The sequence below is a fragment of the Melanostigma gelatinosum genome (assembly GCF_949748355.1).
Source record: "Melanostigma gelatinosum genome assembly, chromosome: 8".
NCBI lineage: Eukaryota > Metazoa > Chordata > Actinopteri > Perciformes > Zoarcidae > Melanostigma > Melanostigma gelatinosum.
Window position 1 is genome coordinate 12250463 of NC_136641.1, and position 16000 is coordinate 12266462.

Consider the following 16000-nt stretch of genomic DNA (forward strand, 5'->3'; position numbering starts at 1 on the left):
ATGAAAAGAAAAAAAAAACGTGGAAAGGTTAAAGTTTAATAAAGGGACATGGAGCCTCAACTCCTCACTTAATGAGCCATGTGACAGCAGTCACATCAACTTTCCTACAACATCAAAGATTATTCTCCTAATTAACCTCAGACACATGCAGGCGAAAGCAAAGGTATGTTTACACGCTATACCGCCGCTTCTCATCAAACGACTGATGAATGTGTTGGGACTCAGAAACGTAAACTAAATGATGAAATGAGTAGAGACATGAACATCAATTTCTCCACTTTAAACATTTTATTACAGACAAAAGAAAACAAAAGAAGTATTTGTGACACAAAATGAATCTAATGCTGGTGCACTGGTATTGCACCAACAACAATTTCTGAAAAAATATTTATTATTCTAATAATAATGTTGTTTGATCAATAATAATGATAATAATAATAATGCACCCTGATGAAAATAAGCCAAAATGTTACTTCATATCGTTCATAAATAGATGTGAAACCTGCAACCAAATTAAATAGAATGACCATATCGTAAAACATATGATATTCAACAAAACAAAATGGGTTCTCTCATCAACGGCTTTACAAATTAAAGAAGTACATTTGGCAGGTTTATACACAAACTTAAAATATCTACCCCCATGACTCTTCCTCCAAAACGCAAAAAAAAAATCCTGCTACAGTGAAAAAACTAAATATCTTTAGAATTCTTTTTCTTCACAAAAAATGATAAAGATAAGTTCAACACAATTCTAAAACACCGAATAAAACTAGTCAAAAACTTTAAAACCCACTGTTATGTTTTTTTTTTCTTTAGCAACATTTCACATTTAGCAACTTGTTTTTTTTTAATTCACCTGTACAAGTGGTGTCAGGACTATCGAAAGGTGAGCGGGGTTACGGGTGGGGGCGGTCCTTATTGACCAAAAAGGAGGAGGAGCTAAAAGGAGAGGTATCAACCTTTGACCTCTACAGTTCTGTAACATCCTGAGGCCATGAGAAGAGAGTGACACTCTATCACAGCTCTGCCAGTTAAGGAGGAAATGGAGCGTTTTACAGTCTTTGCGTTTCTCTCTCATTTGGAGAGAAACAAGACCAGTGTACACAGTTTCAACACAACCTTTAGTGTGTGTGTATTCCCTCACTGAATCTGCCCGCACGGAAATCACAGAGCCAAACGAAAAGAATAGTTAAAGAAAATAAAGAACGTAAGGGACTGCAGCTAAATACACACAAAAGAGGGATCCATTGTGGTGATATTTACAATCACTGTGAGAAACAAAAGGAAAAGAGGGCGTCCGTTAATAGGGGCGGGGATGATTTACAAACGTCTAAAGTGTACGTGACTATCTTCTTGATAATTTCACTTTGCTTTTACTCAGCCGGGGTGTTTCAGTACGTCCTGAAGTACATCCACCCCTGCTGAGGTGACTATATTCTAGTTTCCTGCATTCGCTTTTCTACCCAAAACCCCTACACTTTTAGTATGCTTAGAGCATTACTTCTCCCCGATGAGGGCAATCCATGGCAAACACAGAGTAATGGAGTGAAGAGGAGAGAGAGAGCATCTTTATGAAAAAAAAACAAACAAAAAAAAACGAGAAGACTTTTTTTTTGGTCTTCATTTCCAGTATGTTGGCATGAGCTTAAAGCCCACTGCCCCCGCAGAAAAGCTCACTGATAAGGAAAAAAGCAAGAGAAGTGCCTCAGGCTTCTGGCCGATCTAAGTGCTTGGCAAATAGGTGAAGTTACTGGAGCAGTCTTTGGGATTTTCGTAATCCGTCACAAAAAAACAACAACAAAAACAAAAAAACCCCTAAATGGTGTAGAAGCAGGTACATCGATGACGTTGTTGTTATGGTGGAAAGCTCCCTGGAGTCTGACATTTGGAGGTCTTTCAACTTCAAGTGAGGTAGAGAGGCTTGTCCCGAGCTCCCATGCCGCTGCTGAGGAAGAATAGACTGTATTACACTCATGTACGTCTGGATACAATTATTGACTACGTGTATTTCTGTTCATCTAATATTTCACCAGGAAATCCCAGCGAGATGACGAAATCTATTTCAAAGTAAGACCTGGCTGAGAAACCAGCCCCAAAACATAAAAGCTGCCGTCAAACAACAGACATCAATCAGTATCAATAAAAAGTCAGAATATGCAGATCACCCGAAACGTCAACTACAAAGCCTGTTCTCCAGTTATCTTCACTGACACACAGGAAATAATTCAGTACGCTCCAAAACTCCCAGCTACTATGATCTGACACTGAGGGAAAAGGTTTACGCAAAGACTCAATGTACTTCAAAGAGCATCAAACGTGATTTGACCCAGGCGTGATCCCATTTGATTTACAGATGAATCAGCTCTAAATACAGAAGATACTGACTTCCAGCTCTGCTGCCTCTCGGAATAGCAACACCAAGTTTCAGGTGTGAGACAACGCAACATTCGTCTTGTACCTGCTTGAATAGCTTGATTCAATAAGGCAATGTGTGCTGAGCGAAACACAGGGAAACTTAATTGGATGTCACACTTTCTCCAAGCTCGGTAATAGCGTTGTTCTACTGCAGCAATACTCATTTCAATTTCAAGGAGATGCTTTGCTTTAGCGGAGGAATAACAGTTTATGATTAATACTGTCTGAGTCTCTGAGTGTGAAAGTGAAGTGGTTTAGAGCAACTCATTTGGAAAATGAGTAACTGTCAGACAAATACTTACTATTCTCAACAATCAAATGTCTTGGATTGGAGCTATAGAGGCGAATAAATCTTTATTCTGGACCATCTTTTTGTGGCTAACTCGATGTGATTTCTTCTTGTTAACCATCATGTCCATCGCACAACATTCACGACTACCATAACACAATGTGTGATGAGCTCACCTGCAGTGGTTAGGTCCACAGTCCCTGTTGCAGTACTCGCTGTCCCAGTCAGGGTTCTGGCCATGCACTGGGTTAGGGGCCCCTGGAGACTGTGGGCCCCCGACGCTGTTCTGGTAATCAGCCTGAATATGGGAGAATCCCTATAGGAGGAGAGGAGGGAAAGGAGAGGGGTTATATCGTTCTAGCTTTGAGATGGCCAACCATTAGGGTTTGCTGAGCCATGATACTGTATGAGGCCAAATGCTGTCAGTGGTCTTGAGAAGTTCTTCGGAAAGGAGAAAATAGTCTGTTTGCCACTAAATTGGTGGAAAAAGTAAACTTTATAAACACATTTTTACAAACTGTTTTGTTCTTCTTCATATATACGCTAAAATGCAATTGAGGCCTGTTATACAATACGATGAGATTGAATTGAGAGTTGTCACATTTGTATCAGCAACTGATAAAATCATTGGATATTATTTGAATTTGAATCATAGGCAGAAAAGCATTTTAGGCCCGTAGTTCTATGAAATATCAACAATGCTTTGAAGTGTTGTATATCAGCATTTAGCAATAGTTGAAAATCGTAAGGCATATGATTACAGGTGATAAATAATATAAATAATGAGACATTTTATAAGCGATTATATGAGGAGCTTTTGCAGATGTACGCATTTTATCATATTCATGATTCATTTTTAAAATCTCAATAATGACCAGACCAACCTGTTGGCTGAGAGGGGGAGAATGCAGAGGCGCCTGGAGCCCCATTTGGTGTGAGATGATTGGCTGCGACTGCTGCATGCGGATTGGCTGGTTGAGCAGGGAGCTCTGATGCAGGGAGAGTTGGGCGTGGGGGTGCAGGGGTGGGCTGATCTGGAAGGGAGATGGGGGAGAGGCACTCATGCTGGGCGGCAGCATCTGGGACTGGCTCAGGGTCTGGGCCAGGGTGTGGCGTGGCGGCCCTGCGTAACTCTGGAGGTCTGACAGTGGGAAGGAGCCCGGCGGGCCCAGGTAGGGTGAGGAGGGCTGGGGGGGCACACTGTACAGGGGCTGCTTCGGGGGCAGCATGTGGGAGGACTGGCTGGTCTGCTGGGCACTTTTTGGTTCAGGGTCATTGTATGTCTGTGGATGAATAAAACAGAAATTAAATGACATAACTTACATCAAATTAACTACATGAAAATCATCTCTCCATCAATCATCTCTTATTTAATAGCTTTTCCATGACTCCATTTCTCTTAAAACAAAACTGCAGCCCTGACCTGTATCTTAAAGGGAAAGTCCGGTACTTGTCAACCTGGTTCTTATTATACTGAAGTATGTCAGGCAAGTTGAAAAGGAAGTGGTGTGTTCTTTGCTACAACAGCTGCAAGGGCTTCCAAGGGACTACTATCTGTGCTTACTTTTTGTTGGACTGGTTCTTAAGGGAATATTTTGGGAAATACACTTATTCGCTTTTTAGCTCACAGTTAGATGACAAGATTGTGGTAGCCAGGCAAGCAGTTTCCCCTTGTTTGTGCTAAGCTAAGCTAACCTTCTTTTGGCTTCAGGTTTATGTGAAAACAGACAGACATGAACGCGGTGATCTAACTCTTGGCTAGGAAGTGAATTTCCCACAATGTTCAACGTTTCCTTCAATATTATCTTGTTACATTTACACTTGGGTGACGAGTTAAAAGGTATTATGGCGAATCGACTTTTTTGAAAATGATTTGTCAATGACACCCAGGTGGAGAAATGCCAGAATTTCCCTTTAAGCATTTCCTCACAGCCTTCCTCAGTACCGGTCAATTCTGTCAAAATCCTCTGCCTCTCTACACAGTGAAGCAGCTGAGAGAATGAACGTGTGCGTCTTGCTTGCCTGGCGCAGCTGTCCAACACAGTTTTAACAGGACAGTTGACACTCAAAGCTCCCAACAGCAAATCCTTTTCAGCATATTGACGCTCACTGTGTAATGACACTGTATATATTTGACTTTCAGCCCATCCACGGCCTGACAGCCTTCACTTAACGCACACATGTAGACAAGCTGACAGATGGGGAAACAGGGAAAACACCCAAACTTGACTTTTTTTCATTTTGGGCAGTATCTGAGCCGGTGCAGCACCTACAAAATGCCCCCACCTCCACCTCCGCCCTGCCCCACCCTTTTCCAGGCCCTTATGATAAGCTGTCAGATTGCTCATCTCCAGCCATCAGTGTTGATTAGAAGGTAATGGAGCCCATTTGTATGAATGGAGCTGGGACCGGGGTAATGATCAATAGACACCTTGACAGATAGATGGGAAAAGGACACACACACACACACACACACACACACATATATATATATATATATATATATATATATATATGCAGGAGCCCGGGCAGAGAAATGAGGCTGTTTGCCTGCAGAACAAATGGAATGACAAAAGAAATCTTCTCCACACTACATTGTGTGTTGGTAATACAAGACGGCACTAAACAATGCAATCCACAGCCCTCCACCTTGCCTTTCTTTCTTCCCAGTGCTACTATGCTGGTGCATACAAGATGCCATCATTCACTTGGCAAAAAGGATGTCATAGATCTGAATTAGCAGGAAGGTGTCAGAGGTGGACAAGCAGCAGAAAAGCCTATGATTGCTCGATGTTGATTTGGATGTACTTCCTGTTGTAGACAATGAGATGGTGGAAATCGATGATGTAATGCATGACACAGGTGTCTGCTGGGGTAAGACACATTAAGGGTTTGTATTTTCTAATGATAGATATAAAACGTAAACCTGATATTTTGTACGGCACATGAGGGAGCAATCATTTTCTCTCCTCCAACCCCTCATAGATGTTTTGGCCATATGCTTGTGCTGACCCCTCCCCCAACCACATCACCATACCAACTACAATCCCCAACCCCCAACATCTGCACCCTATGGAAATCAGGTATTGTTCCAAATACAGACTGCTCTTTTGCATCAGATACCCCCACCCTCCCCACCACCACCACCACCACCACCCCATCCCAAGGAAGCCCCACCCAGCCCATTAGCAGGGATTTTCCATCCAATCCATCATCAGTCTTAGCCAGGGCCTGTGTGTCATAAGCGTTACCTTGGAAACCAGACTGGCTCGGTACGCGGCCAAGGCTTTCAGGTACTCTTTCTTAGCCGCCTCGGTTTTCCTCTTGTACCCCTGTGAAGAGAGAGAGAGCACAAAAAATCAAAACGAGAGGCTTCGGGTGAGAGGAGAGCTTGACATGCTCATAAATGTGCAGACACACGTCTGTCTCTACACACACACAGTTACACACACAAATACTTTTTATCTAACACTTTCTTAAACACATCATTCACACACACACATACACACACACTCACGCACGCCCTTAATGTTCCTTTCCATCAGAACCAATGGTACAGAACACCTCTATTTCCTCATCACAGCACTAAAACTCCCTCATCTCAATGTGTCTCCATCTATCGTAGCAACACATCATTTCCATTCCAATCCACCTAGAGAAATGAACTGGAACTTCTCTCTCAGTCTCTCTCTTTCTCTCTCTCGCTCTCCTTTTAGCTCCACAATAACACTCCTATCAGCATAGCGACTGACATTAGTGATTCCCCAGAATGGTTGTTGTCATTTGGCTCATTAGGATGCGATCCCTGCCTGTAGGCTATATGAGTTTTGTTTGAAACTGTCTTCCATATTGTTAGTGTGATATACAAACCTCTGGTGTCATACACCTAACTGCTGCTGCAGTGTTTGAATGATCTCAGTGTCTTTCCATAAAGAATGTGGGCTTATATGGATGTGTTTTTGCATGCAGGTATTTTTTTTCGAGGCATTGTCTGTGTGGGATGTAGAGAGTCTGAAATGGGGCCGTTAGCTGTACGAGCTATAGATAAAATGATGTCTATTGTGCAAAACAAAAAGGATAGAGAAGTACGTTTGTCAGTCGAAAACCAAAGTTTGCATGCATTGTACTTTTTATGCAGGGCTAGATATTATCTTATTTTATACTCGTGCTGATACCAAATTAAAATATTTTATCAATACTTTACCCTGAGAAAAACATGTTTCTTTCTACAAACCCCTTTTTTCATTTTGCAAAGGAACACGTTGCCTTATTAAAATACTGTAAAATTAGCAAATTGTTGATTTAAATCAGTATCTGATCAAAGAAAGTAATTACTAATTTGATGATGCTTTTGTTTCTCAGCAATTTTCCAGACACATTGGGTCGGTGCTAACAGCACTGAATTTTGATACACGATTCTATTTTTGTGTGCTCGATGTACATGCCACAGAGATGATGCTCCAGAAAAAAACGTTTGGAAAATATCATATACTGGAATACTGCCTTCACACGGTATCCTTTCCGAAAAGTAAACCTTACTTATCCCAAGATAATTGGTAATAGCGAAAGAAGCTAACAAATGTAGTTTCTCTTGGAGTTGAATATCCATAACACAAAACACCATGACCCCTAATAACTCTGTCATCATTAGCATATTACTGTTGCGCTGGAGTTGACATTAAATAGCTACAAAAACAATAGACCACTCTTCCTGGATAGCCAAGATGCCCTTCAGCTAAATCCAAGGACGAGACGATAGTGAGAGAGAGAGAGAGGGGGGGGGGGTCACTAATTCTGTATTCGAGGCAGGATCAAAATAGCAGGCGAGAGATATAAATAAGGAGAGTGGAAATGAGGAGTTCACACATCCCTGCTTGTCAGAGGGCCAATGAAGATGCATGATGTGGAGGCATCAGCTATGAAGACTGGAGGGACACAGGACGTGTGGACTGTACCTGGGCCCGGAGCTTTGTGGGAGTTTTCTTTTGGCAAGGAAGATGATTTTCACTTTTTCCATTATATTTTTGGAAAACCCTTTTTAGCTACACTGCTGAGAAAAACTCAGAAGAAACCTTTGCGTTGTGAAATTTGAAAACAAGTCGAGCACCAACGAGGGTTTGTTTTGCAGGTGAGCACCAGCACGTGGGTGTGAGTGAATCTACCCACTGCATAAAAAAACAAAACAGTCCTAGACTCCTGAGATCTCCCCAGGTGCATTTCTATTTTTCCCACATTGACCCTTTTTTTGCCTGTAAAATGCCCAACTCTGTTAGTTTCAGACTGTTTTACAGCTGCTGTTGCACTCCCCCAACCGTCCCCTCCTTCCCTTTGCTTGAATTAAATTTGGAAATGAAAATCATTTTTGTGAGAGTCAGGGGACTGGGGATAAACGGATGGATTATCTTTAGAAAGAGAAGAACTAGCTCATTAAGGTGAGCTGTATCTCACAGCAATGTTCTGGTAATTACACAGCACACAATGCCAGGGAGAGGCTGCTCGCCTGCTGCAGCACACATGCCATCTACTGGTTAGAAGAGAATGTGTGCATGGTAGTGTATATGAGTGTGTTTGTGTCAGTGTATGTGCATTCATGTACATGTGCACTTGTTCTTCTGTGTGTGAAACACTTTCTGTGTAAGCATAGAAAATGGATGTAAATGTCGACATGGAGTACAGCATTTGTGTACATTTGAGCAAAAATGTGTCAGAAGAGGAGGTGATAGTTGTTCCTTCCACTTAAAACGTCATTTTTCTAGTCTATAACATGTATGATAGTGTGTTTGCAACCATTTTCCCCACATCTGTTACAGATTGGCCTGTTTCCTCATCCACTTTATTGTTTCAGATATTCCAGGTCGGAGTGTTTTGTACCTGCTTCTGTTCCTCTCCTAGGCTGTCCCACATGGAGGCCACAATCTTGGAGACGTCCCCGAAGGTGGCATTGGGATTCTGTCCCTTGATGGCCGCCTGGGTGTCTCTGAAGAAGAGAGCATAGGCAGACACAGGTTTCTGTGGCTCGTTGGGGTCCTTCTTCTTCTTCTTCTTTTGAGGTTTGGGCTTGGGCTTCATCATTTCTGCCGAGGCCCGCTTCTCACTGCTTATCTGGAGGCAGAAAGAGGGATGGAAAGGGAAGGAGACGAGACAGAAAGAGACAAAGACATTGTTGGTCATGAATCAGTTCATGAAAATAACAATTTTGCTGCAGGATAAGATACTATACATTTAAAAAAAACATTAGAATGAAGTAATTGTGCCGAGCCAACTAGAACATTCAATTAAAGCTGAAAAGAGGGTTAAAGCTCTTCTGCGAAGAGCAGCTGCAGCTTGTTCTGAGAAAGGAAAACAGATCAATTTACGGCCATGGGTGAATGAAGACTAACAGGATGTCAGTGAGACAGGTTAGCCTCTGAGGGGGGTAGGGAGGTGTCGTTCAGGAGAAACTGGCCAAATATGGGATAGACGGAAGAGACCCTGGGCTAATTAAAATATTAGTATCACTTTATCAGTCAAATTGCTGGATTGATGGGTATTTTCAGGTTTGCTCTCACTCTTTATTTTTTACTCTTTCATGTAGCTCACAATCAACAATTCAACTTTCTGAGGAAACCATAAAAAATAAAGATTAAATCTATATTTTTCATAGGATGTACCCAGTTGGCCTGTCAACAATAACACACTGCAATCTCACTACATTTTCAGGAGGCAAAAGACGGCTCACATCTGTGTGATGTACTCAATCAAATACACATGAATACATTTTCATTTTCCGTGCAGGGCTTTGACGAGGAGTCAAATCCAGGTCACCTGATCCTGGTTGTGATTCTATATGGAAATTTCCGTCTTTGCTGAGGAGAGAACACATCAAGCACGGGAGAAGGAGGGAGAGGAAGGGAGCGGCGAGGGAGAGAGACAAAGATAAGGAGAAAGAGAGAGAAGAGGTGCAGCTGAGTGAGGATGGCGAGGAAGACGTGACGGCTTGATGTTGCCATTAGTATCAGTGGAACATCAGCTAAATTTCTTGGTTGCTATAAAGGCAGGAAATAACAATCCAATTCCCACCCATATAATAGAAGATATAATGACATATGGAATGTATAATGATATACATTGGTATTATATGAAATGAAGGATGTTTATGTGCACTGTTTATGGGTGAGGGGTTATTGAGAGTTATTCACATATTGCTTTGACTGAAGTGAGAGTGAACTCCGTTTTTTGGCAAAGGCAGTCCATATCCAAGGCCAAGTTCCCATTTCGTTTGAACAGCTTTGAACATTCTCTTTTATAATCCGCTGATCCTGGGTTTCAGTGTTAAAACTCAGCAGGGAGGGAGAACAAACCATGAAGATGTGTCCCTGCGCACGTATCAAACAGCAACTTGAGGACATTTAAAGACGTTCACATCCATCTAATGCATACTTATCACGGGATTAAGCAACAGCCATGTTTTCTCCATTAACTGTCAATTGGAAAACAGGAAATGACTGCCTTTGAAAATTACATTGTTTCAGCAAAGCATTTTGCAGCAAAACAACACACTGTATTCTACACGGCATGAAATTAACGAATCAAAATTCAAGGTCCAGGGGCACATTTGGCAGCTCAAGAAGAACTTCAAAATGGCTTTTGTGATGTGCGAAAATGAATGGATGTTGTCATTCAGGGTGATGCAAAGCATTGCTTGTCTATTTTACAGCTTACAGGTAATATTCCTTTTTTTGTGACTACGCCTGCTTTCATTAAAAAATAATCATCCCTCACTTTTAGGCAATGAGGCAGAAGACAGGCATTTGAAACGACATCTGTTCCACTCAAGCCTTTGAAGTAGAAAATAGAATAAACTGAAGGTGGAGCTAATGGAATGACAAAATAGAAAAAAGAAGGCTAAATAATCTGCAGGAAAATTCACATGTATTCATACAGAGGAAAGAGAAACGGCACACGACAGCTTGCAGCTACATGCAATCAACCAGGAGAGCAAGGAGCATATTGTTTCATTTCTTTATTTTCCTCTCTTATTGTGTCTCTCGTTATATTTGTGAATTCATAAGAGGCCAGAAGAAATATCAATTAACCCAAAAGGCTGAAAAGAAAACAGATGGCTCAACATACAGTATCTCTGGAAAGAGCACAATAAACCGAAGCTCCACTCAACAGTTACAGGACAAATCTATCTGTTAGATACAAAATGGATCTGGGATTTTCAATTGACTTTTATTTTCCGTCAGCCTGTCTAGTCAACATTTACTGCTGTCAGTGGTTTCGTACATTTCCCAAAAGACCTTCAGAACCCTGAATAAATGTTGTCTAATTTGTGGAAAAATGAAAAGAAAGAAACTAAAGCCTAAAGATCCCAGTGTAGAAGTGAACCACTGCATCACCTGGAGATCAAGACAGATGACAATGAAATGAAGGAACAACACTGTTCAGTTAAAATGACTCATATATTGGAACCATTGGTTGTTTTGCTGGCTTTACACATTATTGCTATAGTGGATAAACAAATAGCACATATCCACTATATCAAGCTTATTTTCATTGGTTTTCTTATGCCTGTGCAGAGAACAGTTATGATTATGACAGCTGTTGTTGTCATTTGAGGAAAAAAAAGAGAGTCACATCCCTTATTCATAACGCAACATCTTGTGGCTGCACTGCATTCTGGTCTATTTTCTGATAGTGTCAGTGGAGAGATTGGTTATCTGGTCCTCTTCTACGATGGATTTCTCCCTGTGTGACCGTTGATGCAAAATGACGAGTCTGTAAAGTAGCTCTTTGGTTTTGATGTTCTGACACTGGATCCTGACGTCTGCCATTCGTATTCTGGACCTTTGGACATTTATCTCCTGTCCTGCATCTCTGTACTTGTGCTGGAGATATCATGATGTGACATGATGTCACATCTCATTTCAGGAACATAAACCGCAGCGAACATTTGAAGAGGTCTGCTTTAGGTCATTGTCTTCTCTTGCTCTCCTTTGACTGTTTTCTTTTCAGATCAAATTTTTTTAATCTAAATTCCATTTGCAAAAGGGGAACTGGCAAAATAGTGTGAACAGAAAAAAACCACAATTTTACAGACCATGAACTCAATACCTTTCTTTGAGACTTCTCAAATGTTAAATCTAACAAAAGAAGCCGACAAGAACTCTGCAACAATTAGCAAAACTTTGATTGAAAGAAACATGTTTTCAATGATAAAGTAATCAATATTGCAAATCTGAGCCAAATATTTTGGCACATGGCTGTATAAGAAACTTAGTGCTATGTACACATTTTGGTCTGTACGTTTTTTCTCCAAACACGAGGACACACTGCCCATTTACAGAGCAGATCAACACTGATGCTGTAAAAAGCAGCCTGTTGCTAGGTAAGACCACCATGTCCTGTACAGAGCAGTACAGGCTAAATATATTTTGTACACAGGTTATTCATTTACTAGCAAAAGGCTGAACTATAGAGTCAGCCTTAGCTTGCTCATCCCATCAGCGTTTCTGTTGTCTGAGGGGTGGTGGATGTGGAGAGACAGATAGGGAGGAGGGGGAAGAGTAATTCTGAATGGACAGCACTGCACTGGCAAGACAAGATTAGAATTGACAGCCTGATAACTGCGTCACTATCAAAACAGCAGATAGAGAGAGGGAGAGAGAGAGACAGAGACAGAGAGAGAGAGAGGAGGGAGAATGAGGAAGTGAGAGAGCAGTGTGAGATGCAAAGGAAAAAAAAGAGAGGGTTGATGTAGGGAGAGCAGATAAAAGGAGGAGGGTAGGTGGAGTGATGTAGAGAGAAGAGGGTTGATAACAAAAAGAATGACGGGCGCAGACGCAGAGACGGACATAGTTTAAGAGACGTTAAATTAGACAATAAAATCAGGTAATAGTATGGGAGAATATAAAAGTGTTTGTCCAATCACAGCCTCCTGAATATATGCATCATCATCATCATCATCATCATCATCATCATCACATACACTGAGCACCAAAGTGGAGAGTGCTGCATGGAGCATTGATTTCAAAAGGTCATAAAAACAAACAGGAACTACTCAGCGGTGATGCACGGATACACTTTCTCTTTTCCAGTGACGGTCATTATACCAAAGCATGATATAGAGCACAACACGGAGTCAAATCTGAATGCCATTCACTTCCAAAGTCTATAACCCGTCTGCAGATTTCAAGCCAAAGAACTGTAATATGGGAATATAAACACATAAGCCCTGGCGTGTGCTGTACAGTTTGTGTTACAGGATAAGTGTGCAAGCATCAACAGAGAGAACACGATAAACCCATTTTCACATGCTAGTCTTTGCAGGGAAATGTTGTCTGAATGTGCCTGAAGAATGAGACAATGTACAATAACCACTCGGCAGCCGACTGTGATACAGAAGAGGCTCTTTAAAAAACAGCAATCGAAGATTGGTCGTGAAATAATCTTTGATCAAGGACCGACTCGGAAAAAAGCCAGAAAAAGTAGTTTAACTCGGGGACTTTCTCGGTAATGAAAGCGCACATTGCGTTGTTTTTGTCAGTATTTAGTTGCCTAAATGTTAAACCTTGTAAAGTATGCTTTTTAAGAGGCATGAAAGAGGCTTATGACATGCAGTATATTGTCAATTAAAAGTATCACTCTGCTTTGGTTAACGGTGTTAATATTAAAATTCAGAGCATCAATATAGCGGCAAACAACTATTTGCTATGTACAAATTACAGTGGAGTTATGTGTGCTTGAGTAGAGAATGAAGTCATTCCCCCTCCGTGTGTGTTGTTAACAGAGTGTATCTTGTGCTTCGTATAGCGGGTGCTTGTTAATGCATATGAGTACCTGTGTGTGTGTGTGTGTGTGTGTGCCTGTTAGCACCATTAGTTGCTAGCTGCTGCTCAATGGTCTCCATATTGAGAGCCATGTGGAAGCAATCTGTCAACTTTTGAATTCAGCTCCTTCAAAGTACTGTTGATGGGTCAGAAATGTATTCTCCATATAATGGTCTCAAACATTCACACAATGGAAAAAAATAAACGTCCTTGGTATGTACACTACTTTCTGCGAACAATCCCACAATGATTGTTACAGTCATCCAACGCTACACTGGTCCGTGATTACACCAGATTATGATTCATAACACAATCTCAATTCAAAGCTCACCATAGCATTAACAGCTGATTGTTATTATTATACAGGGAGTGGGCAACGAGTGAACGACGGACTGATTTCGGACACAAAGCTTTTGCTAAACATTGACCGCTGTGGTCACAAGTGGCACTCACAGAGTTATAGCAGCTTGCTTTCGGCAACGTCAATTTGAAGGGACTGGCAGCAAAACCCTGTTTTAGTGTATCGAAACGAACAAGCACGATTTTTATCGGTCATTCTTAAACCTGCAATAATGAATTTTGACCACTGTTTTTGTCCACCTGATAGATCTAAGTCAAATATTTACACTCTTTCTATTGAGAGGGAATTTTTACATTTGTAAAAATGGTATATGTGGCACATTGTAATAAATCTCAGTACAAGCACAGACCTCGCCGCACCAACATACTGAAGAGAAGCACAGCTTAGTGCAGCTGTTAGAGACTCTAAGCCTTTGTGGGTTTATAAATAGATAAACGGCCCTGGTTAGAGAAGCAGCAGTGAGAATAATGTAATTTTAAGATGCCATGTATACTTTTTCTGCAATTTCTACCACAAGCTGTAACTCGCAGCCTTAAAGAATAAGTGGGTTCGTGAATGTCGTGTAGTGCAACAACACAAGGGCACGAAGTTACAGTGGCACGCGCCTTTCATACAAAGTAGCAGGTTTAAAAATGCAAAAGCATGTTTGTCAAATGAATCATCCATCCAGTTGTTAGCTGCAGCTTGTGAGGACGCAGGCAGTACAGAAACGTACGGAAAATGATGAATACAATCCAAAGTTTTTCCAACATCATGTATTTGAGATGAATTACAACATCAAGTCTTCCCTACTTGACTGTATGATCTGATGATTTTGGAGCGGAAGAGAATAAATGTTAGAGTGGGTTTTGAGAAGGAGTAAGCAAGTCTTTGTTAAGTTTCCCTAATTAGGGTAGGGGATCAGGTGGGCTTACATTTTTTTTGTTTTTATTCCATACATTTCGGTGAGTTTCACCTCACATTTCAAAGTGCCCCTGTGTGTAATGCTGTCAAGAATGTGGCTTTACAACATGTTGGCAGGCAAGATGAGAATGTAAACAAAGCTGTTTGAGATCTGAATGATTCAACTTTCTCTAAACTAAGACTGCCTGTAAACATAATGGTTGGAATCCAAAAATACAGGATGCTTGTTAAAATTGTTTGAACATTACACAATGCGCGACAGTCAACTTTAACTACACGTTCCTACAATTCATTCATATTTTATACTAACATGTCAATTATTTTACAGTCACTGTGTTAGTTTTGTCTTTGTGTACTCCAATCATCTAGTTCACCATGACACTTAATAGATTAGAATATGTCTTAAAATACGTACTCATCTGGAAGCGATTACAGCTCCATGTCAGACTGCCCATCTGTAAGCAATGAGCAGGACTGCATGTCAAAGCCGCCGCACAGATCTCTGAGTAGAACCAGGCACTCATCAAATAAAGAACACAGCCCGGCCCAAACAATAATGAACCGGAAGTGCAGATTCATGATTGTGATCTCAAAGACATCAAAGGACATCAGTGGGCAGCGTATAGACCTGGTCTAAAAAGAGCCCATTATGGAATTTGTATTCAGTTCCGGTACCATGCCATTACAAATGTACAAGGTTTTTATGATGTGGAGTATGTCATTTGTGTTTTCAGACATGTGGGCTGGCAATGTGGATTTTGATTGAAACCAATATTCCAAAATTGCAGATATTTTAATTTGAACTCAAGCCCAAAGCCGCTGCTGAACTCAGCCGCATGATTTATCCGACTCTGGAAAATGACTGACAGCTCTGAAGAGCTCCTCCCTACTAGCTCTGCCTAAGAGCTCTGGACCTACTTAATCAGCCTAAAATTGCAAAGTTGAGGCCCTTCTATTTGGTAATGTGGTGAAAACAGTGGCAAGTGAGAGCTAATTAGATTAACGGTAGTTTAACAAGCTGTTGGGGGGTGGGGGGGGGGGGGGGGGGGCCGCAGATTGGATTTTAATAAATAGGGGCAAAAGCATCTGCTATGCACTTCCTGGCTCTGCTGGCATCCTAATTGGCCCCAGTGGGTTGCTGTAGCTCAGCACACAGTGCAAATTAGAAGGGGAAAAAAGCAAAATGCTTGTCCTCAGTCCAGGTAAAATGGTCTTTAT

General features: G+C 41.3%; 1 protein-coding gene across 3 annotated transcripts in view; it reads right to left on the bottom strand.

The window, feature by feature from the left end:
• Positions 1-327: 327 nt before the first annotated feature.
• The window catches only part of LOC306780397 (TOX high mobility group box family member 2-like), a 71003-nt gene continuing 55330 nt past the window's right edge, over positions 328-16000 (bottom strand). For 2 of the 3 annotated variants that reach the window (XM_079272764.1, XM_079272762.1), the window contains 5 exons: positions 8579-8809; positions 5959-6039; positions 3592-3990; positions 2884-3023; positions 328-1948 (listed from right to left, as the gene is read on the bottom strand). In XM_079272764.1, the coding sequence (XP_079128890.1) occupies positions 1906-1948; positions 2884-3023; positions 3592-3990; positions 5959-6039; positions 8579-8809 (894 nt within the window). In that variant the 3' untranslated portion in view covers positions 328-1905. The remainder of the gene's footprint in view (positions 1949-2883; positions 3024-3591; positions 3991-5958; positions 6040-8578; positions 8810-16000) is intronic. The other variant, XM_079272763.1, reaches the window with a different exon arrangement.